Here is a 23933-nt window from a genome sequence, read left to right as displayed (position 1 = left end):
ATCTTAATAACCCCTTTGCTCCAAATAAATTAGCTATACTTAGCTGTGTCACAAGACGTTATACTGCAATGTGCTGGAAGGAAAGCTGCTCTTCCATTTTTCTTTTTCAAAATTACTCTCCACTGCAATGTTTATCAGGGAGCCAATGCAAAGTGTGACTATTCAGCACAGGGGCACAACTAAAACAATGGTTCTTTTTCAACCTTTTGATATTTTTCTAGGGACAAATTTATGGATATTACTTAAAAATATACCTTAAAGTAACTAAACCCAGAATAATTCAAAATGCTTTGTAACAGCAAAATTCTACATCTGAGGTACTTCAAGCAGCAATTTAGGATGTATTGTTCTTTCTTTGTTCAGAGGCTTTGTAATCACTATTTTACAGCATTTTAGGATGCCTTTAAATGAGTTTTTTGACTAAATAATGAACGCTAAGTGACTGGAAGCCCCTGGGACTTGTTAGAGATCAAGCAATAACAGCAAGCAAGGCACAATGTCTCCAACCAGCACACCAAGCTCTGCTCCAGGTGACATCCACTGAAACTAGAAGTGTCTGCTTAAATTAAATCCTGCAGAGATATTCATCTGCTGCAAGTTAAGCATGTGTATATTACTGCTGTAATATATAGGATTTGTCCCTTGCCTGGAGTATATGTACTAAGTCCTTGCAGTATTAAGGCTTTATTTTGGATTTATATCATTATGACAAAGGGCAGAAATAGTCTCAGTATTATTTAGCACAGATGTATATATTGAAAGGAGAAAGGCCACAGCTATAAAAGCTTTGCTTGATCTACTACAACTCCCTGAGACTTCAAACACCCATAGCAGGATTCAGACTCCATCCAGGTATCCAATTGATTAAAGCTACTAATTTTGTAAAAAATTAATTACAACTGAATGAGAGAACTCTCTGAACATATGGTTTTGAGATTTGCCAACATCCAAGGCCAATTTATTTCTATGTAAGATATCTGAGACAGCGTGCAAATCTCTTTTTGAGAGGCTGGAATCAAGAGTTGAGAAAGAAAATACAAGATGTGACATTGTTCAATGAATGCCACAAAGCAAAGTTTCTCTTGTCATATAAAAGAAGTATAGACACTCCAAACTACTTTTTTTTTTCTTTTTTTTTTTTTTCCATGCATTTTACAAATAAATGTAATTGGAAACTTTTTAAAGGATTTAATTGCAAATATCCTTCCTTGCTGGCTTTGTTCTTGTCACCAAAGCAACTAACACGTTTTATTCTTGACAAGTCTCTCAGAATCTGGAACATTTTCTGGTGTTTTTGTTTTCTTTCTTGCACATTAGAGAAATTCTTTGGCTGTTATCATGATCAACAAAGATGGCTGGATTCAGGTGAAACCAAGAACAATCAACCACTGTGCAATAGCAACTTCCTTCCCTGTGCTCTCCCTGAAACTACTGAACAGACTTCCATGGATAAGGTCAGAATTTTACTCCAGCTTGTGAAGCAGCTGTTTCTCTAAGGTTTGATAAAGTCCTGTTGGTTTATATTGCAAACTCTCAATAATTTCTAAAGCTAAATCAGGTACACAAATGCAGATTTTTTTATTTATAATATTAACACAACTATTATTTCTATTGGAAATATTGAACATTAAGAACAATATAATCAGGAATAGCAAAAAGTCTATTTACAGATTATTTTCTAAATAATCAACATCTACAGACAGAGAGGCCATTACATGTCTAGGTGAAGTATGTAAATACCAGTTACCAACTGGAATGGGCTGAGTGGACACATCAGGAAACCTAAGCTGCTGGACACTGGCAGTAAATAAAACTAGTTGAACTCAATGGTGATTATTTCATTTCAGATGTTAAAAATCTCTTAAATTCCAAACTCCAGCACACTAGAGCTCACGTTACTCAAGAATTATGACATCCACAAAGGGATTTATCATTCTTCAGTTTATGTTCTCTAATTTCACACTTTTGGTTGCTTTAGATGAGCTTTTTCAAGTGTCACCATAGAGATGCAAATTCACTGTTGACAATCTCTACTCTTATTTGTAGTCTGAAATTATTTAGCATCACTTTTCAACTGTGGACTTTTTTTTTACATCCCGAAGCATGCTTTTCCTGACAGATGAAAGATTTCTCAGAATGTCATTCTTCAGGAAAGATCCTAAAAATTCCTTCAGGAAGGCCTAAAAATAGATCTGACCAAGTTTCCCCCAACACACACGTCTTTCACACACCTTTCAATCTGATGATTATTTCCTGAAGTTTGTTTAAGTTTATTATTCCAATCTAAAGGGCTGAACATTAGATAACCCACTTGTTTTAAAAACCATAACCAGGCAAGACATTATGGCCAAAGCAGGAACATTAAATGAAACAATGGGAGATTATCTGTCAAGGGTGTTATGTCATCCACAGCACCAGCATTCCTGTTCAATATCTGTTTTCCATAAAAAATAGATCAATCAGCACTGACTGTTAATTTTGCTTCTACTGTTTCCATCTTAAGCAGTCTGTTAAGTGCATGAGAACTGATCTTCAATTAATATGTCTGGGATTACTTGTGGCATCATTAACTTTAAAATATTTACACTACATTGGGTTTCTTTCCAGTCTTCTGGAAATTTTATTGCTAAAGAGACAGTGACAGTTCACAGGACTTGTCTGGAAGTTGTTTTAAGAATCCATGGTATATCCAGGTATTATGTAATATAAAAATAATATTTGTATTATTTAAGCATTATAAATTTGAAGGTATTTTGCATCCATCTTGATGACTATTTTAAAGTATTCATTTTGACTAGCAAACAAATATATTGCTATTTCTCTACAAAATACACCACCTCCCATCACTTCTTTTAGCCATCTTCATTTTTATTTAGGCTTTTAAGGTTCTGAATTTCATAACTGAGTTCAGCTGTGTGTGAATGAATCCAAGTTACAATTCTCAATATTGAAATTACTTAGTTTTCATCCTTGTGAGGGGGCTTGAAAGGCTCCTCTATAAGTCTGTCAGAAAAAGCAATGATAAACATTCTCTGCAAAACAAAGTAGCTCTTATTGTCATCCTACACAATCTGGAATCCACTCCTGTTCTAGAGGGAAAAAATTATAACAATGCATGACTTCCTTTGGTTTTTTTCACCTTACCAAGTAAAAACTAGAAGCAGTGACACCAAAATGTGTAGGGCTGCAGCAGTTGAACAAACATGCTGGATCAGAATTAAATTTCATCTCTAGGGAGATCCAGACAGAGCTGAGCTGAGCTTTACTTCACTGTTAAGGCAACAGGAGTCCTGCTCTGATCATCGAGAGCTTTACAGGGCAAGTCACCTCACTCTGCAGTTTGTACCTTTTCCTCTTGGACATAGGAGAGCACTGGGGAGCTGCTCCCAAAGGGAGGTCATATTAGAGTCATCTTGGAATACTTAAAACCTGAAGCTATGCATACAAAATAAGGAATGAGATCAGATTTAAATACTAACTGAAGATTTGTAGATATTTTTACAGTATATTCATTAAAAGAGCAAAGAGGCTGCAAGCATTATTGTATTGGAAATGCCACTCAGTTTGAAGTTCATGGTTTTCCTTATTTTGTTAAATTCATTACTAAAACAAAAATCTCCAATCTCTTCCTGTGGTAAAACTTTGTATTAGTAGGATCATATGTATACATAAGCCAGCTACAAGAGTCAGATCGTATTACAGCTCACTAACAATTATTTCAAAAGTGTATTTATATTCATGCCATATAAGCAGAGTGGGGTTTTTTTTTTCCATTCCTGTGAATTATTTACATCAGAAGTGTTGATTCACGAAGCTGGGGTTTCATCAAACTTGACCTATGTGAAATGCATGCACCTGATGGAGTTCTCTGAACTATTGATTCTGCTGCATCCATCTGTCTCACACTCACTGTGTTCTGAGTACTCTCTGAAGAATAATGCTGGCATCTGTTTTAAGTATAAGCTTTCTAAATTACTGCATAGATGCATTACAGAGTAGTTAAGAAAAATCAATCGTTTCTATGTAAATAACCACAAAGCTTTCCTGCTTCCTTTAAAACATGAATTTCTTCAATAAAGATTGTTTTATATTATTTTTACTCTAATATTTCTCCTTTACATCAGCTATGCCATCAAAGTTATCCTGATATTCTGCTGCCTTTTAAATTTATCACGAGTGTGAACTCCTTTATAGTGGGTGTTTTCTTCCAAGGAATATGCATTTCATATTGTCTGGATGACTGAAAAGTAATAGTGAAAAGTGAGATTTGGATTCAAGACCTTAGCACACGTTTAAATACATTTTCATCACTTTCCTAAAAATGGAGCAAGGGTGTCACCCAAGTGGATCACTTAGAAAATATTTCAGATTAGCCTTTTAAAATAACATTTAATTGCTATGGAAATTAAGATAAAATGTCTGTAATTAGTATGCAGTCTTCCCTTCTGAGCACAGAGCAGCAATAATAACCTTGAGCTAAAGCTGTAAGAATGGTGAAATGTACTGTCCATGCCCAAGCCTGGATTTCTACAAAATTAATTTCTGTTAGCAGAATCATGATAAGAGACCTGTGGAAAGGAAAGCTCTTCAGTGCTAATCTGAACTCTTGTCCTATCTTGAACAGATTCAAAGATATATTATAATTGCTTTTGATCATCTGAAAAAAAAAAAAAAAAAAAAAAAGGAAGAAAAAAGAAACCTCAGAAGAAAAGGAAGAATCAAGGAAGAATCAGAGAACTGAGAAGAAGCAGTCTAGAAAAAGCTGTGAAGCACTGAGTAGATGCCAGCACAGTCAGTCAAGTGAAGGGCTGAGCTGATGAACACAAGGATGCAGCCAAGGAGAACAGTGGTGACAAATAAATTATTTTGGCTGCTAAATATAAGAACCTGCTGGTCAGAATCTCTGTACAGATATCTGGTGAAAAATATTTTGGAACAACAATAATTTTATGCCAAAATAGCAGTACTTGTAAAAACCATCTGGCACAGTGGCTCACTCATATTAACCCTCTTACTTTATCTCCCTGAACCAACAGTCTGGTCCATTTTTTATTTTTGTAAATCAGCATTCCAGGATCTAAAATTGACGTCTCAACTTCAGTCATCAATAAATCTGGACAATTCTTGGCTACACAAATGTACAGGCGCAAAAGATTAATGAAGCCAAAATGTCCCCAAAAGACAAGCCATGGTCTCATTATGGCATAAAAGTATCTGCTGAAATCTCCACAGTGGCAGATTCCTCTGGGTTTGAATCCTAATTTAAAATACTACTCATCAATATATATTCATCCCCTATGGAGGAAAAAAATAATATATAGCTAAGGTGGCAAATCACTGCAAATAGCTTCTCTTTATTCTTTAAAGTTCACTTTGCCATTTCATGACCTGTTTATTTTTATATGACGGACAAATTGTAGACTTACGGCAGCAGCAACATGGCTGAGATGTTCAGTCTTCTCCCCTTTAGTGAGTGGGACTGCTCAAGCCCTCGTGGTAATTGTTTTCATCCTCCTTGTTATTGTTTATCACACTGACATTTTGCTTTTAAGGCTTTTCCATTTGAGTCATGTCAATCAAATCAGAAAAATGCAGGGTTGCAATAATGAACTAACTCATCACATCTAGCACTTTGCATTTCTCAATTACAGGATCTCAAGAATACACTATTTTTTGGAATATGATCTCCATGTATACATTTAACACTGTTCTTCACTTTAATGATGGAATCCCATCACAAAGTGTTCAACAATTGTCTGTGCTTGTTTATTTTACATACAAGATGTTTATACTCCATCTGAAAACAACCCATACCCTTGGTAAAAACAGCTTTCTGCACTGTTCAGGGACTGCAAGAAAGTCATTTAAGTCTTCATAACACTTTTGTGAATAAGGATATGTAAGACAATAACCAGTTCACTAACGACTAAACTAGCACCCTCTCTGGGAGAAACCACGGGCATGTTACTGCATCTGAATCAGGAAATACAGAAAGTGGTAATCAACAGAAATCACAATGGATCTTGCATGAGGTACAAGGACTCCAGGATTTTATTTTTGTTGTTGTTGTTGTTGGCTTTTTCATATCAAAGTTACTGAAAAATGGAAAACACCATAAAATCTAATCTCATTTCAGTGTTTAACATTTTATGTCCTACCTGAAACATGTCCTGCAGAAGCAGTACTTTTTACTGTTGTGAATGTTTTGGTTTGGTGCCAGGAAAAAGAAAATGGATAGGAGGAAAAAAGACTGCAACTAACACTGCACTTCCTACAGTCTGATGTATTCTCTGGAAGTCTTCTGCCTAGTGTGATCAAGTGTAAGCTGATGCATTAATGCATTTCACTGGTAATATTCAGCTGCTATTCAGTAGATTTCTTTTGTATCTATTCAGATTCTGCTTCATTTATTTTTTCCTTATCAACCAGAAAGTTGAGGAAGTCCCCAAGATGGCACTCCTAAGTACAAAGGTTAAGTTCAACGGAAACATTTAGTCTTTGTCCAAAGCCTACCCCAGTATTTACGGGCAATTTCAGACAGTTCTCAAAGTGCTCAGGTCACTCATGCCTGGGGCATCATCAGAGTCATGAAAAGGTGATCCCGGCAACCCATGGCTGGGTAGCCAGAGCCGCTGGTGTTTGAAGGCACAGACTTCTTAAGAGAAGAGAAGATCTCTGTCTCCATTCTAGCCCAACTTGTCCGGAGTAGAATCATCAGAGGCCCTGTAGACTTCCTCTGGGAGGCTCTGAGAATGTTTTCAAACGCCGACATTTCAAAAACGCAGAATCTGTTGTCTTGATCCTTTATGTTACTTCGCTAACACTCTACTCCATCAAACACAGCAGGGCAACATGGCTGGGTCATTGTGAATTTCTTCTGATGGCTAAATGGGAAAAGCCTATCGTTACCTTGGGATAATACAGGAGATGGGATAATTCAGAAATCGTGTTAGCCCCTTGTCCAAACAGCACAGACATTGCTTCCATCAGCTTAACTGCATTTGAGCATAAATATAGCCATGCTACAGCTCTAGCAGGATCCTTCTCAGGCTCATAAAAGCCATGAAACATTTCAATATATTCATTCTGCCCTCAACTTCTACAGCTGTGCCTTAGAACTGCACCTCGCCTGCTCCCACACTCCTCAGCACAATCATATTAAGCAGCAAGCAAAGGAATTTAACTCTGAATTTGCTTGCACTTCTGAATTTAAAATCAGACCAAAGAGGTACATAAATCTAATTCTAATTTCTTTTATGTAAATTCAAACCACATGGAGAAAACAAAAATTTGTCATTCTGTTTGTTTGGGGGCTTTATAAACTGACACCATATTAAGTTATTTAAGCCCAGTAAAATTTAATAGGAGTTATTCTTGTTCTTGCAACAGTGTTTGCTGCAGGAGATACTTCCAGAAGTGTGGTGAAGTCATTGCCTAATGTCTCCCCTGAGACTTGCAGCATATAATGGGATACTTTTTTCCTTCTCTTCCAATGTTTTTATTGACATAGAAGCATATTTACTTGATAAAAGCAGAGCAGCTGGCTAGTGTCCCTCAGGAATACACCCTTGCTGGGGAAGATTTTAGCCCCCTCCTCAAAGTTCATTGAATCCAGGTTGATTTAATATGCTGAAAAACATGCCCATTTGAAAGTAAGTTACTTTCTACTTGCAAAGTCATTGTTTTCTAAAGCACTGTCCCTCCTGGGAGAAAAGGAAAGGCAATATAAAAACCCTCTGGGACTATCATGTGGTAGTCAATAAAATTGCTTGTTGTGAGTTTTGCACTTTAAGCTTTTGAGTGAAGGAAAATGGAAATGTAGGGACAACCCATGGAACTGTTTTCAGGATACCAACAAGATCTATACTTCCTATCCAAGGAATTAATTGTAATTGTTGTACATTACTTACGATGAAGACCTTATTTGAATAACAACTTTCATTTTCCCTATTATAGTGTTCATATTGCTCTCTGTTTAGTTTTCAAAGGTTTTGGTAAAGACTTTTTCTTCACCAGTTAAATTTTCCAGGTGGAGTAAGTCAACATCAAAGAAAGTGTGCTGGTGAAAACCACCACATTAAAAAATCACTGATTCATTTCGGTGGATTTTTTTTTTAATAGAAGAGAATACAGTATAATTATTACAGGACTACAACAGCCAAACAAACCATAGCAATTACCTGGCTAAAACCATCACATTTGGCATAATCCAGACCCCAGTTGTGTACCACTTGTCAATGACTGCAAGAACCAAAGACTGCATGAGGAGATACAGCAGATCCCAACAACCTGCTGCAGGGCTCAAAAACAAACAAACAAAAATCGAACAAACCCCACAAACAAACAACTAAAACCTTAAAAAGTGTATAAAATTATTTGCATATCAGAACGCTCCATCTCTAGGAGTTTATCTAACTCCAAATGCTAAAGAGTCAATAAACTGTACCCCAGAAGATATAAAGTATTGTAAATTGAGTGAGATTTTCCTGTGGAAGTACTTCCATGACTCCCCTTTCTTGTCTAGAAGGCTGCCTTTCCTGAAATGGCCTGTCTTGAGCAGTGGAGCCTTTTCTTCCTTTCTCTTTTATCTCATTATCTCACCGCATTTACAACTCATTTCAAAACACAACAATCATTGATAAAAAGACTTTTAACTTTCTTTTTATCCACCTTTAAGTAAAACTAACTATATTGCTTCTTTTGTTCCTGTGTTTACTTTTAAAATTCCCAAAAACTCATCCAATCCTTTTCTTTTCTGTCTTTATGACCATCAAATTTGTTGTTTCTCCTTTTTCAGGTGAGAGAGCTGTTCTCCTACAAGTATTCCTGCTACATGTTTAATTGTTACAGGCATGCAAAATAGAAAAGTGGTAAAAAGCTTTCACTAATCCAGATAACAAGATATCAGATAATTTTTTCAGGTATGAACACTATTATGTTTACTGTAATCAAGGTAAATAGAAAAAAACCCCAACCTGAATATTGTCCTCTTAGACGTGCTCATTCTTAAAAATAAGGAAATAACAAACTGCAAACATTTCACCCAAAATGTCAAGTATAATTTAAATAAGAAAGCAAGGCCTGGGTGATGAAAATAGGTTACTTTCCTATGTTTATGTTTGTAGGTTACTTTTGGATGTTTATGTTTACATTCTGAACAGATTTAAAGGGCTACAAGGAAAACATGTTAATTTCAAAGTGAAACAAATGTCCACTGAAATTGACCAACGTTACAGAAATGAGCATTTCTCCCTTGTAGGGCCTTGGTTTCAACAGTCTGACAAGGACTCTTTCAGCAGACCTTCCACAATACTCTCATAACCACTGCAAACTGCTTCCCTTAGAACTCATGACGAAGCACCGAGGAATTTCTTAGATATCAAACTGAATTTGAAACCTTAAACTGAAATTTCCACGAGCAGCCCTACGCTCCTTTGTTAAAAGTGGTTAAAAAAGTTCCAAAACAAAACTGCCCCCCACACAATTAAATATATTTTCCACTTCCAGTTAAGGCAATTCAGTCCCACCCAAAATTACTGTTAAATAAAAAGGCCTTTTTTTCATGCTGCAGTAAAATAACTCCTATTAATGGTGCAATGGGAGTTACAAACAGATTGTTACTTCCTTGAGGTCAGTCCTGAACACAATCTGGGTTCAGTTTGCATTGTTCTCAAAACGGACGTATTGCAGGGAAAATCATAAGCACTGACTCCTGATATGTGTAGATAATTATTAATGTGGTCTATGCACAAAAAAAGGGAAGTGTGACGTGAGAGGCACGACAGAATCTCTATTTACACTCTGTTACTCACAAGGAAGAGGCGGCTGGTGAATTCAGCTCATATCTCACACCAGGAAAAAGTGAGGATTTGAGTACAGCAACTCCTTGAACACAGGAACAAGCTGGCACACAGAGGGACAAAGGGTGGGCAGACAAGAGATGTCATAAAACTTAATAACCTCTTGGATACCAGAAGCAGCAGGGACTGGCGTGGGAGGGAATCTGGCAGACAGATGTACCTGGGAGATACAAAGGGAAGGTCAGGAGGAAAAGCTGTCCTGCACCTCTGGATGCTGATGGATGAACGGCTTGGACCGTTCAGGGAGGCAGCTGAGGGGCAGGTGCTGGGCACAGGAGACACTGCCAGGGAACCAGGGAAAAGTGTTCCCCTGCGCTGGGGGGCAAACTGTGAAGCTGCTTTACCTTTCTTGTATGCTGTAAAACAAAGGCTTGAGAAAAAGGGTAAAACACCTCTGCCAGACACGCACCACACTGCCTGTTAATAACAGAGGACAATAACCTTGTGTTTGATGTGATAATGCACAGTGTTTGCTGCACGGCCCCATCACCACACACCACCTGTCAAAAAGGCAGAAGGAGCAGGAGCCAACCTCCAACTTTGGCTCTGCCAACCTGCAGCCCTCACTCCCGTCCACGGGGCGCTCAGGACGGCGGCAGCCCCGCACAGCCCAGCGAGCAGGGACCGGGTTAACTCGCACCTCGGGGCTCCCCTGGCTCTGTCACCGCATTTCCGCTCCCGGCCCTGGGGCGCACGGGAAGCGCGCCCGGCCTGAGGCGGCCCGGCCTGTCCGGGCGGGCCCGGCGTGTCCCCGCCCGCGGCACCGCCGTGCGGGCATAGGGGGCGCTGCTAGCGCGGGGACGCGGCGGCGGAGCGCCCCGCCGGGACCGCGGGCACGGGCACGGGGATGGGGACGGGGACAAACGGCGGGGACAAACGATGGGGACAAGCGGCGACAACAGCGCGGGGGGCGCGTCCCCTCAGTCCCGCGCGCGGGGGGGGGGGGGGGGGGGGGCGCAGGGGGCACCGGGGGGCGCCGCTCCCGCCCCTGCGCGCGCGCGCCGGTCGCCCCGCTCGGCCCGCCCGCCCAATGAGCGCCCCGGCCGGGCGGGGGGGGGGGGAGCGCGGGTCCCGCCTGAGGGGAGCGGGATGGCGGGCGGTGTGTGCCCCCGCCCGCGGCTGCGGAACCCGCGCTGACATACCCCGCTCCAGCCCCGCACCGCCCGGTCCCGACAGTGTCACACACGTACACATACACACGCGTGCTGATAAACACAAACGCGCACACAAATCCCCTCAGCCCCGCGCAGGATGCGCCCCCCGCCCTCCCCAGCCCAGACGCGGTGAGGTGTAGGTCAGGGGAAGGTGGGCCGGGGCGCTGTGGGCGGGAGAGCCGTGCGGGGAGCCGGGAGGTGAGCCAGCAGCGCCGCTGCCGGCTCGGAGGGAGCCGGGGGGAGCGGGACGCGGGGCGGGGACGCCGAGGGGGCGCGGGGGATGCGGGGGGCGCGGGCAGGGCCTGCGGCCATGAGAAAAGTTGAGGCGGCTCTCGGGGGCGGGAGCGACTGGCGGGGCTCCTGTTTGATCAACTTCGCGCTTAGGTGCTTTGTTTTTAACTCGCCTTTATCCTGCGTGCACTTCTTTTATAACTACTCCTATCCTTTCCTCTCCTTTAACAAGGTGTGGGGGGGAGGGAATCTCCCACGAAAGTTTTCCCTTTACGGAAGGCGGGACTGAAACAATACCCGATGCATTGTTCAAATGTAAAACCTCCAGCGCTTGCTTTCCCTTTTTTTTTTTTTCGGTTGTGTTTTATTGCCGCCGCTGCCGCTGTTGTGATCGCGCTTTCCCCCTTGTGTTTACAGCGCTGTGAGGAGGGAGAGACGCTCGGAGGAAGGACCGGGATCCCTGGGCTGCATCAGCGCCGAGAGCAGGAGCCCGGCTCGGCAGAGCTGCCAGGATTGCACCTTGTTGCTGCTTGTTTCGGCAGATTTTCGCTCCTCCCGCCCCGGACACTGTCCAGCTGAGGGTTTGCTTCCTTGCTGCGTCCACAGGCGGCAAGAGAAGAAGCGCTTTCCCTGTTAGAGGTGATTTTTGTCGTGGTCTCCCTGCCAGGAAGGGATCGGCACCAGCCTTCGAGGAGGGAGACGGGATCAACTGAGGTTTTCCCTACCCCCGGCTGAACGTGAGGAGTTCAGGTGACACCGGCACTGGCCTGTGGCTGACTGACTGCACAGCGAGCTGGAATCACAGCCAGAGCTGCTCCATTTACCTGCTCGAGGACCCTTCAAACCCTTCTATTGACGGTAGAGATTTGTATTCCAAGGAAAATCGGATTAATATAAACTATGCAGAGCTTTGCGGGGATATGGGGAGACTACTCTGTCTGCATGGCTAATCTTGAAATTGTCTGAAATAAATCCTTAGCGCAAGGAATAACGAGGTACTTTCAATTAGTTTTTTTTTTTCCTTGTCGCTTTTTTTTTTTTTTTTTTTTTTTTTTTTCTTCTTTCCCTTCTACGAGAATTTAACACTTCCATCGGAGGGTTTTTACAGGAGAATGGGACACATGCTGGAGAACTCACCACGGTCCATAAAAATGAAGGGGGAAACAGTTTCCATCACTGTTGCGGTATAAAAGGTTCTCTCTGGATTGTCTGCTGGTGGCTGCTAAGATGGATCAGTTTCTCCCTGTTCCTGTTCGCGATGTGCTGAAAGATCCGGATTTACTGAAATACTGACGCCCGTGAACTTACTCCCTGTGTGCTGAAGGCATCGGATGTGACAGTGCAGAGAAACATGTGTTTCACATTTCTGACTGGTTGTTTTGGTGCAATCAATACCTCCACCAGAAACATTGACTTAGGTGGCGACTGTCATAGCGGGCGGCACACGGAGCGCCGCTCGCGGCTCGCAGGAGGAGCGAGCACAAATCAAAGAGCCCGCCGGTCCCGGCGAGCGGGGGCTCCGCTTCCCCCCGGAGCGCGGGGCTCGGGCTCCCGACCCTCCGCACACAGCCCGGCCCGCGGGGGCGGAATGAGCCATGACCGGAGCGCCGGCAGCAGCGGCGGCCGCCCGGATCCGATGGGGATCGGTGAGGCAACACCGGTTGAAAGGAAGGTGGATCGCGAAATTATTGCCCGGAGGAATAGCAGGCGAGGCGGAATGATGATAAAGTTAAACTTCTGTTTCATCTTCTGTCGGGGATGGTGGGCGTTTCTGTTGCTTCAGCTCCACATGTTGCAAGCACTGGCACAAGGTAGGGCTAGAGATATTTTTGTTTATAGAAATGCTGCATCTGCCTTCCGAGAGGAAGGGAATCTTGCTCGGGTACAGAGAAACCCTTTTACTTTTATCCTTATCAGAGATACACTGCAGAATTCGCGCTGAGCTGATTCATGTAGGAATGGTCGTTTCTTACACACAATCGTTTCTTTATGGAGCAGGGATTTGCAAACTGTACCTACGTGTGTCTCTCCCTTTCTAGTCCTACCCTTACCCTATCCCAACCTCCCATGGAGAATCACAATCCCTATCAGCGCCAAACCTGCTTTTTAAATTTACTTAAATGCATCCGTGCTGTTTCTTCAGGCAGCAAAAGAGTTAACTGCCGGTTTTGTGTGTGTGTGTCTCTGTGCCTGTGTGTGTGTGTTTAAAACCACTGTGCTCTGAGATAAGTTATTAGGAGAAGGGGAGTCATAAATCCTCCGACTAGAACTAAACCAGGCATGTAAAAGGAATTCTTTAAACATATGAGCACTATTCTGTGTGAGCCTCGGTCTCAGCATTGTTCATTTCTTCTGGATTGCCAAGTAACATTTACCCGAGACAAAAACTGCAATTGATTCGTATCTGAGCATTTCCACATCAGAGATCCTTGCAGTCAAATGAGTCACTTGTAAACGAAGGGTCAGACTCGACCAATAGACTTTAAATACCAAGTGTCAGTCACTTTGCATGTAAATTCCCTTCTCAAAAAATTGCCAAATGTAGCCCAATTCTTAATAATCCTTTGACAGAGTAAACAATAAGTGGCAGGCAGAAGCATTACAGTTGGCTGCGCCAAATAACACGCTGAACAAACGCAGCTTTCACTTTCTTTGCTGGGTTGAGTTTTATTGCTGTGTGCATTGTCTGGCTGAAGTGGGGTGTGCTGGACAATGCAGAACTGTATCGTGCGGGACCAGGAGTCAGTTATTAAAAGCGGAAGTTAATACTCCATGAAAGGGAATAGTCTTTGTGTTTTAGCTCTTTGTTTTCAAGTATTTCACGGGCAACAACGGTGCATTCAGTGGTAATAAGTGGATGGGGCTGGTGTGTTGAGGAAGAGGGGTTGGGAGCCAAGTCTGCTGTAGTTTGTCTGCTCTGAGTTTACTGCTGCATCCTCAGAAAGTTTGGAGCCGCAGGATACAGAAGAGATTTAATCCAGTGTTTTATATGGACTCCACCCTCATAAACCTTTCTCAGTGCTTTGTTTATGCTGTCACTGCTATTCCCAAATTACTTCTGCTGAGGCCTGCAAGCCCTAACAGAGCATTGTTATCCTGAAACAAGCCATACCTGACATAATTATCTCTGCAAATTAAAATTCACGTCACTTTTTGCTTTTTTTTCTTTTGGTAATTGATGTTGATAGGTGCCAATATGATGCTTCATGTTGGCAGATTAATGCTGATGATTCTTGCTGTTTACATTAAAAATAAAAAAAAAATCACAAAAGGTAGTTTTAGGTGCCAGGGATTCAGGAATCATTTCAGATGCCATGTGAAGCAGTTTTTCTATGTTTAGTAGTAAACTAGCCATCTTACTGGATTAAAAGTGAATTGAAACTTTTGTTTAGCATATAGTAGAGCATATTTTTTCAATGGTTTATTTCAGATTACTCAGCATTTGCAGTAGTATCACTATCAGGTACAGTATATCTCAGGGAGTCATGCAGTGTATACAAACTATCCCACAAAAAGTCCTTACACCAAGTTAGTTTTAAGTAACTAAGAGTACTTAAGGCAAGGAGGGGAGGGGAAGAGAGTAAGACATATTATTCCTTTAAAATATTGGTTCAGATAAAGGTATGAAGTGTAGAAGACATGAAACAATGAAAGATAAAACAATTATGTAATGCAGAAACAAAATAAATTTTAGATTTTATATAATGCTGAAGATTACAGTTAGTCCTCATAAGAATTATTTGACACATAAACCAGTGTGGAGGTCTTGATGTAGAGGGCTTTTATTGGAATTTCACAAAATTTGTATTAATTTCTAACTTACGGTTCTTTTTCCACTCTGAATTCTAATGGATTCTGAAACATTCATCATTTTTATGCAAAAATTTACTTTAGAGAGAAGATGACAATTTCTGTAAAAGTCCTTCATGAAAATGGAAAGTCTGCTACAGCCACAGAAGTTTTTAATGGAATGATGTGGTCATATGCATGAGAGAATTACACGACTTCAATCTTTTTAAAAGATAAAGAAATGAACATTCTAAATATCTGGGCCATGGCTCTTCTGAATGAATCATAATACAACACTATAACCACTAATGCTTCCATAATAACTATTCCAGCATTAAAGACATAAGAAGTATTTCAGGCATACTGAAATGCAGGTTCTTCATTTTCATTCCTAGGAAACAGATCAGGTAAAGTTGTTGAGATCAAGTATGTTATAGTTCAAGGTGAATGGAAGAAATGAGTTTCAGCTGCAACAGGTTGGTTGAGTATTCTCTAAACTTGAATGATCATCCATGTGAAAGCTGATCTAGTGGTGAACTGTAGACAAAACCACTTGTAAATTCATTTTGCGTTTAGCTCTTCAGCTCTTCTGTCTTCGGATAGTTGTGTTACATATTTCAATATAAAATTTATCAGCTTCCTTTTGCCCTTTTGAAGTCTAGTGTGTTCATTGGGTTGTTGTCCTGAGTAATGAAGGATTCTCTTTGAACCTTAGTGTTGTTGTGCAGACCTTCTCACCATGGGAGTGACTTTCCAGGCACAGAAGACAAAGGTTGTGGCCTGTCCCAGTCTGGGAATGGAGCTCCCACTCCTGTGATGGCTGGGGCTTTGCTCAGGGCCCCCTCACACTTGGGGATGTCTGCACTGGCCCATCTCAGAAAAATTAACTTGTAAGAGTCCCCAAACTGTTGCACATTCCTTTGTTTACTCAGCTCTCTCTGCCTGCTGGCCTGTGCCACCAGCTCTCTTTTCCTGGCATTTCTGTTAAATGATGTGCGAGATGCTAGTTAGCCTCAAGTCATCGTGTGTCATCAAATAGTGATGAGATGCTAATTGATAATCACTATAATTATCAAATTAGACTTTGGGAGGTGATGGGAGGAGTGAATCATTTGGCCCCAGTGGCTGCCGACTGTACTTGGAGGAACATCCTGCTGGAGAGACGTCTGGCTCAGGGGTCTGCATGCCCGGGCAGAGTCCTGGGAGTACACGGAGCTCCTGCAGCACTGGAATTTATTCCTTATGTATGAGATTAACAAACACTGATGCCTACTGAGGTACAAAATGTTTACTAAACTACTGGAATATTTGTATGGAAATAGAAAAATTCTGCTTATTTAAATAGGTTGGAAGTTGCTAGAGGCTACTCTACATGCATCTTAATGGATTTAAGTACCTTCCCAATGTCTGCCTTTTGTTGAGGAATGAAAAGAATACTTTAAAATATATTTCTTCGGATTGATGGCTGTTGTTCAGAAAGATTTTAAAATAGATAAAAGCAGAGCAAAGCTTTAAGCTTCTCCAGCAGGAGCCTGGTATCTTTAAATATTAAGAAAGAGAAGTTTGTCTGATATTTCTTAGTTTTATGGCAGTAGAACTGTAATCTTTTTATGCTACTTAATCAAATCCCTATTCAGAATTCTACAAATACCTGAATGTACATTTAAGGTGGTATTGATATGAATTGTGCTTTGAAAGAAGCCATGACCCAATAGATGGATGAGAATGTTTCTGAGGCCCAACTTCCTTAATTCAAATATTTGATCTGGTGTATTATAAATATGCTGAGTGTAAGAAGCCTTTTCAAGCAAATTTCAAACTGCATTAGGTGCAGAGATGATAAACAACTGGCACAGAGTATTTGGTTTTTAGCAGGATGGAGAGATGGTGAAATGTTAGGGCAATACCTACTGGAGGGTGAAAAAGATTCTGATTTAAATGTAGAAGGAACCATTTCTAATTCCAAAAAATGCTGTTACTGTTTATTGGAAACTCAAGATTTTGTATTGGGTTTGCCTTTTATGTTTCTTTTCTTTAGATGAGCATTTTAAGTATGTGCTAGTTTTCAAGCAGTTGGATTTTTTGTGTATATAATTATAATAATTAAACAATTGATTTGGAGGAGTAGATTCAGGCCCAGTCTCAGACGAACTGAGGTGGAGGGAGTTGGCATTTTCTGTGGCCAGGCCATGTGACGTCTCACTCTCTCTACTGTGGTAACTCTTGGTTTGCTTTATATGTTTATGCTTTGCTGGAAAAGTACCTGTTCTTAAGACTTCTTACAGCAGGTTCAAAGAGCTGGGAACACATTATTAACATTCCAAGTGCAGTGTGTTTCAGATGATTCCTTGAGAGTGCAGTGTAATGGTCCTGTTAGAGCTGAAGGGAGACCATAAGTAATGGGTGTTTTATTATCACGGTGTTCATGCACTGCCAGGAGATGCTCAGAGCAGGAATGACCTGGGCGTGGAGAGAGGCTGTGGCAGTTCTGCTCTGTGGCTTTCACTTCACTTAAGAAGAACAGAAAGCAAAACTGTGTCCTTGAAAAGTTGTTCTGGAAGGTTCTGCCATCTCTGTGCGTAGTTGGGTATTTTGAATAATGAAGGCAAATGTCTAATATGTTAAGGATTATTTAAACAAACCATAGAAATACTAAAAAACAATCTCAAAGTGAATTACCAGGAAGCTGTTAAGTGAAGGGATTGGGGCTTTTGTAGATCTGAGAGGGATTTTTTAAAATTGTCTTATTGTTCTCACCACTGTACATGTACAAGTCTGGAACACATTCCTGACTTTTTCATGCATTTATCATTTCCATGCATTTATCAGCTCTCTACACAGCTTCACCTGAGTATCACATTCTGGATGGCCTGGTTATTTGTTCCAGCTGGACCTTTTTGGTGTGATGAATCTGTGGGCTGACTAGAGGCAATTAGATCCCTCCTGAAGCAAAATCTTGTTCATGCTGAGTTCATTACAGAAATATGCCTTTCCTCCTCATTCTGCCTATGTACATACATAATATATATTTAAATAGCTTTTAAGGAACAAATTGATGATGTGTTGATATTTTCAAGATTGTGTTTTCTTGAACTTAAAACATGAAATAGAGCAATTTTCATAAGATTTGTGTAGAGATTATAAAATGCCAGTACCTTTGCATCTTTAATACAAATTCTATATGCATGTGCATTATGATTAAGTTTAAATTGATACCTATTATTTTTCCTGTCTACATAGTCAGAACTGAGACTGAGTGCTGCCCACTGATCATTTTTTCAGAATTTTGTTTTCTTGTCAGTGCTTGGCTCCATCTTTCATTTGCTTGAAATCTTTTAAATTCAGCACAAGAAGACTTTTGTGTGAACCAAAGGAAGAACTGTTAGCAGCTATAGCATGGCATTGGGTTAGACTACATACAGTTATTACAGCTGGAAAGCAAGGAACTGGTGAGAGTTGGGTTCTATTTCTGACTATCAAGGGTGTATTTTCCAGTGAATAAAGACCCTTCACTGCATGTGCCTCAAAGATGACCCTTCACCACACATAGAGCTCATGTAGAACAAAAATGTAACTTCATGGAAAGGCCTGTTCCCAAAGAACTTGGGGTTTCTGGCGTTATATCTGCCCCTGGAGTAAAGTAAGACTTTGCAGTTCCTTTACAGATGTGGCCTTTGGACTGTCACAGCCCCGGAAGGTTCTGTAGGAATTAGTTCATGTAGCATTTGCAGCTCTGAGTTCCAAGGGTGACATGGCGGAGAAGGGAGGAGCCTTTTATTTTAAAGTGATACCAACTTCCTTGCTTTTAAACATATATGACTGGGTTTGTAGGATCTGCTCACAGTATAGATCCTTGACTTCTAGATGTATGTGATATTTGTGCATCATATCTTGAGCATTTGTATTTTTGGTTTACAAAGGGAATTTTTTGTTCTGCCTTTGCTATAGAAAATAACAAATCTATTCTAGAATAGACACTGGTCTGTTTCTAATTGTGTTTTATCACTGAAATGCCTCTGAGGTGCAACACAACTGGTACCCTCACTAAGATTAGAAATGTAGATCTAGGCTTGTTAAGGGGAGTGTTTTTAATTTTCAGCTGTTGAGCTCCCTGAAGTAGCTCAGACTGGGGTCACGCAGGCATCAGGGACAATGCAGACCTGGCCAGGGGCATGACCCTGGCTGTGTTCCTAAGCTCAGCTTCAGTTGGGAGGGAATTTTCCAACTCTGACAAAACACAAGGGAATACAAATATGTGGAGGCTGCTGCTCATGGGGAGAAAGTAGTGAAGTGAGGTGGTTTAGAAGACTTTAGGTTCTTTTCTCTGAAAGTCTCTTTCAGTGAGTTTATCCCTCTGTTGAGTGGAGTCTTCCCAACCCGAGTTTATAAGGTAGATGCTAAATTTAATTTATATGAAATTTCCCCTAGTCCCCCGATATCTCAGTTCTGTAGGCTGATGATAGGAATGAGACTTTATTCTTAAACAAAAAGAAACTTTGCAACTTAAGTTGCAAATTCCACCAATATTACTTTTTAATATTTCTATCTAATGAACAGATTCAGTAGGTTAAAAAGGAGAGGTGTGAGCTCCAACAACTCTGATTAAAGGAAGTCTTTAACCGCCCTTAATGCAAGATGTGGAAGTGGATTGTACAGTCTTACGTCACGGCATTCAGATAACTTTTGAAGTGTCATTTTTATAAACAATAAAGCATTTGAGCTTTTTATGCAGATAATGTGAGTCTTTAATCCTGTTTTTCTCATTTCCGTGCTCTATTGCGGCAGCCTGAAGAGAAAGTTGATTCTGGTAGATAAATCAATGTCCCTTAGGTCTCTTTAAACCACTTTATGGTCTTTTAAGCCCTAAGCCATATATTTTTCCTAATAAACTCCTTGGTCTAACATGTTACCTAAAAAATAATTTGTTGGGTATTGCTCTCTTGGACCAGAAGGTAGAGAATAATGATAACTTAGCTCCAGTGTGTGTTGCCAGAAGGGTCCCACATTGATTCCAGGCTGCAATTGAAGTTTGTAACTCATTATTACACAAAGAATCAGAAGATCTGGTAGACACTGCTTTCATCCTCAGGTTCATATTTGTCAAATTTTTTGTATTAATGAGCTGAGAATGTTGTGGGTTTGATATGTGGTTTTGGCATTGAGTTCACAGGAGAGCAACTCAGTAGCAATGTTACTTTTTAAGAGAAGGTACTAAGGAAATAATGGAACTATAGTGCAAATATTTAAAATGTTTAGATACTTAGAAAAAATGTATTTTGTTAAACCGGTGCTGTTTGCTCACCTAACATTTGTGTTAAACACAGACTCAGTGTGAATGCTGTCATTGCAGTCTTGCATTGGGGAATGAATGTCCCTTGTTTCTTATTTCTTATCGGTCAAGAAGTGCAAAGGCCATTCATGACTAAATACTTCAAAGTAACTAAATGGTACATGATTATTGGAAAAGAAATATATGGTGCAGTGCCATACCTGCAGTTCAAAGATAATACATTTATCATAACATGGAACACATTGCTGGAGTACTGAAGTGCTTGGGAGGAAGTGAAGGGAATTCTCCATCAGTATTTCTAAATGTGTGTACTGATATGTTTAATTTTAGGTCCTCTTGAATCTGTGCATGCAGAGGTACAACAGATTTCTCTTGTTTGTGAGTGCTTTCCTTCCTTCAGGGCCAAGAGATCGAATAAACACAGATCCTTCCTATCATGTGAATGTAACATTTGCAAACCAGCACCTTTCTGCTTTCGTCCCTGCCGTCCCAGTTGTTGAGGAGAAAGTCATTGGCACTTTTGTTTTATGCTGTGGTGCATAAAAAAACTTCTTACAGCTGATAGTGCTCTGGCAATTCCGCCGTGCCACGGTGAAGGCAGTGCTGTTGTTTGTTTGCACATCCCTCTGTGTGCCTCACCCTTCCCTCTGTTGTCTTTATCCCTTTGTCTCTAGCCCGATGTGCTCTCAGATTAGTCTCCTCCGTGCTGTTGTTGTACAAGTAAAGCCTCCTGCCAGGGACAGGCTGAGGAGGAGGCTTAAACCCTCTGATTCTGCACTCCCAATGCGGAGCAGATCCCGCCTTGATCCTCTCCCTGGGCACAGGGAGCCTTTTCTAGGACACTTGCATTGTGCAAAGCGGGGCTTTTATTGTGCTGGAGGCCTTGTCAAGTGCAGATGAGCAGGAGGATAGTTTAATGGTAGATTATCCCAGCATTTTGTTTTTAAATGTTAGGCAATTCTAAGAAGCAAGAGGTCAAGAACAGTAACTCCTGTCTTTCAACTTTTGCTATTTTTATTGCCATGAAGACGTTAGATTATTTTTTTTTTTTTTTTAAGATGAAGTAACTGGAATTAAAAACTGTTTTAATGCCACTTCAAACACCAGGTTTTAGGATAAATTCTATCAACTAATTTCCCATTTCTCTCTAGAATCTGTAACATAACTGTTTACTTGTGAACAACATCAGATGTATCTTAAACGAAGAAAGATATGCCGATTATTGTTAAATTAGTTTCCTGCATTGGCATGTGCAACCATAATTTTCTAAAATGCTGTATTTTAACTAAAAAAAAATATTTTCTTTTTATCTTAAACTTCTTTTTTAAGGTTGTGGGTTGCATTCTCTCTTATGCAAGGTTCTTAGCTTTTAAGAACTAATGAGAGATCAGTGTTTTGTTCTGGGGTTTTTTCTCCTCTTGAAAAGAATACATATTTTATATAGTAACTTCATAAAACTAGTCGACTGAGAGAAGGTGTTTCCTCTTCATAAAGCCTGATCATACTAGTGCTCATTATCCATAGAACAACGCTAAAATTTCCTTTTAGGTGTTTCATTTCAGGGAAATGGGAGAATAGGTCAATTGACTTAATTCAATTACAAGATAGGCTAGTGATGCTGTTGTTTAAAGAAATCATCAACAGAAAAATTTCAAGTGACTCTCAAGATAAACCTCCCATTCATACACAAGTTTGAAGCAGCTGTGAATAACAAAGCAAGATTTGTATTTTGAAAACTTTTTTTCAAGCTGTTTATGTAGTACCTAACATCTTCATTTCAAGTTTCTCCATACAAGTGTTGATAGCAATCTTACTCAGATTTAATTAATTATATATGGCTCATTATTAGCATTTAATGGGTCAAATATTTAAGCATATTTTTCTGAACCTTCAGTTGAGAATTCTGAGTCAATGACACTCATGTCAAACTTAGAATTTTAAGTGCTGGTAATTCAACGTTACATTCACTATGTAAATGTGTCATAATTAAAATGATGCCTTGTCAATCCCATTCAGGTTTCTTGTGAGTATAATTTTCAGCTTTCATATACCGGATGTAGCTCTGTCTTCTGCTACCCAAAACCTGAGCAAGACGTATTTATGGTGTACTGGTGTCAGTAAAAACCTGCAGTGTTAACTGTTGAGCCTGTTTAAACTCAAAGAACGAAAATCTTACTGATTCAGTCAAGGAAGTCCGGGTCAAATCTAAAACTTAAAATTTTTTATATTTTTCAAATGGTTGAACTCCAGTATATAAAAAAAAATACTGGAGCAGCTACTTAGGAAAGACAAGATGGCTCTGCAAAGGATCCCAAGGGCAGAAATGGACGGGTCTCATCCATATAATTGACAAGTGAAGTTGAAGTTTTCATGTATATAAAAAAGGAGGTGCTGAGTGATTTTGGATTTCCACACTTAACATATGAACAAATGTTCAGACATGTCACAACAAATCTTGAAAAAATTCTTCATGTTCTAAGAGTCTTTCTATAGAGCTGCAGGACATCACAAACACCAATAAACCAACTCCTGTGCAAATGTTCACTAGAGTGGAGTAAGTGCTAGCTGTCACTTTATTGAAACTAATGGCATAATTACTCATGTTTGCTTGAAATTCATTGCAGCATGAAGTGATTAGGCATTGGTGCTTTGGTAAATTATGGCATATTGCACATTTTCTGTAACCAATTAGTGAGTGTTGGTGTTGGGCACATGCAGTGCACACAGTTGTCACTCATTTCATTAACATCCAGATCTGTGCGGTTACCAGAAGATTTCTGCTGGAACTTTTAACATGAGACAAAGACAATGGGAAGATATATATATGTGTATATATATGAAACTCAGAAAAGACAGCAAATAAGTACAAGACAAGATAAAAGTTACAGTGCAGTTCTGAGCACACTGCTTTGACTGAAAAGTTCCCCAAACCAGTACTAGAGTTGCCAGATATGGCTTTCTCATAATTCAGTCAAATTTTCTATTCTGAGTGAAAGGCAAATGTTGCCTTCATGCATATTTGCAGCTCTCTTCCAGACATCCAGCAATCTCAGCTGTCTCAAAATTCTGGAGAAGTGGCTACATGCTGAAAAAACTCTGTGTTTGCCTGCTTGTTTAGATGCTGCATCAAGGCAAAGAGAGCACCAGATACAGCTTCCCAGAACTCATGTAATAAGTTGGCAGTAGAATGTACTGTACAGATGAAGAACTGTCTGTAGTGATTGATACATTGGGTTTTTTTGAAGTCTTCAGTGTGTTCAAGGCTTCTGAAGTCCCATTTCTGATGCTGGTTGGAAGTTCCTTTACTGTTCTGATTTTTGTAGACAGAGTATTTTTTTGTGATTTAGTTGCAAATATTGCTGAATTTCCGATTTCTAGGTATGATTTGTGTTTATGACTTGTTGTGGTTTGAGCCCAGCTGGCAACTGAGTACCACAAAAGCCACTTACTTCCCCCACCACCAGTGGGATGGGGAAGAGGATTGGAAGAGTAAAAGTGAGAAAACTCGTGGGTTGAAATAAAGACATTTTACCAGTAAAACAAAAGCTGTGTGTGCAAACAAGGCAACCCAAGGTGTCCCTTCACCTTGTCCCCTCAGCAGGCAGGTGC

At 40.4% G+C, this 23933-nt stretch overlaps 1 protein-coding gene across 1 annotated transcript in view; it reads left to right on the top strand.

Moving 5' to 3' along the window:
- Positions 1-11289: 11289 nt before the first annotated feature.
- SDK1 (sidekick cell adhesion molecule 1) overlaps positions 11290-23933 on the top strand; it is a 393752-nt gene continuing 381108 nt past the window's right edge. Inside the window, exons 1-2 of the mRNA XM_083872526.1 lie at positions 11290-11398; positions 11663-13056. Of these exons, the coding sequence (XP_083728652.1) occupies positions 12597-13056 (460 nt within the window). The 5' untranslated portion in view covers positions 11290-11398; positions 11663-12596. The remainder of the gene's footprint in view (positions 11399-11662; positions 13057-23933) is intronic.

The sequence above is a fragment of the Zosterops lateralis genome, assembly GCF_965231275.1.
Source record: "Zosterops lateralis genome assembly, chromosome: 15".
In the NCBI taxonomy this organism is placed as follows: domain Eukaryota; kingdom Metazoa; phylum Chordata; class Aves; order Passeriformes; family Zosteropidae; genus Zosterops; species Zosterops lateralis.
The sequence above is the reverse complement of the archived record's forward strand: the minus strand, read 5'-3'. Positions and strand labels throughout refer to the sequence as shown.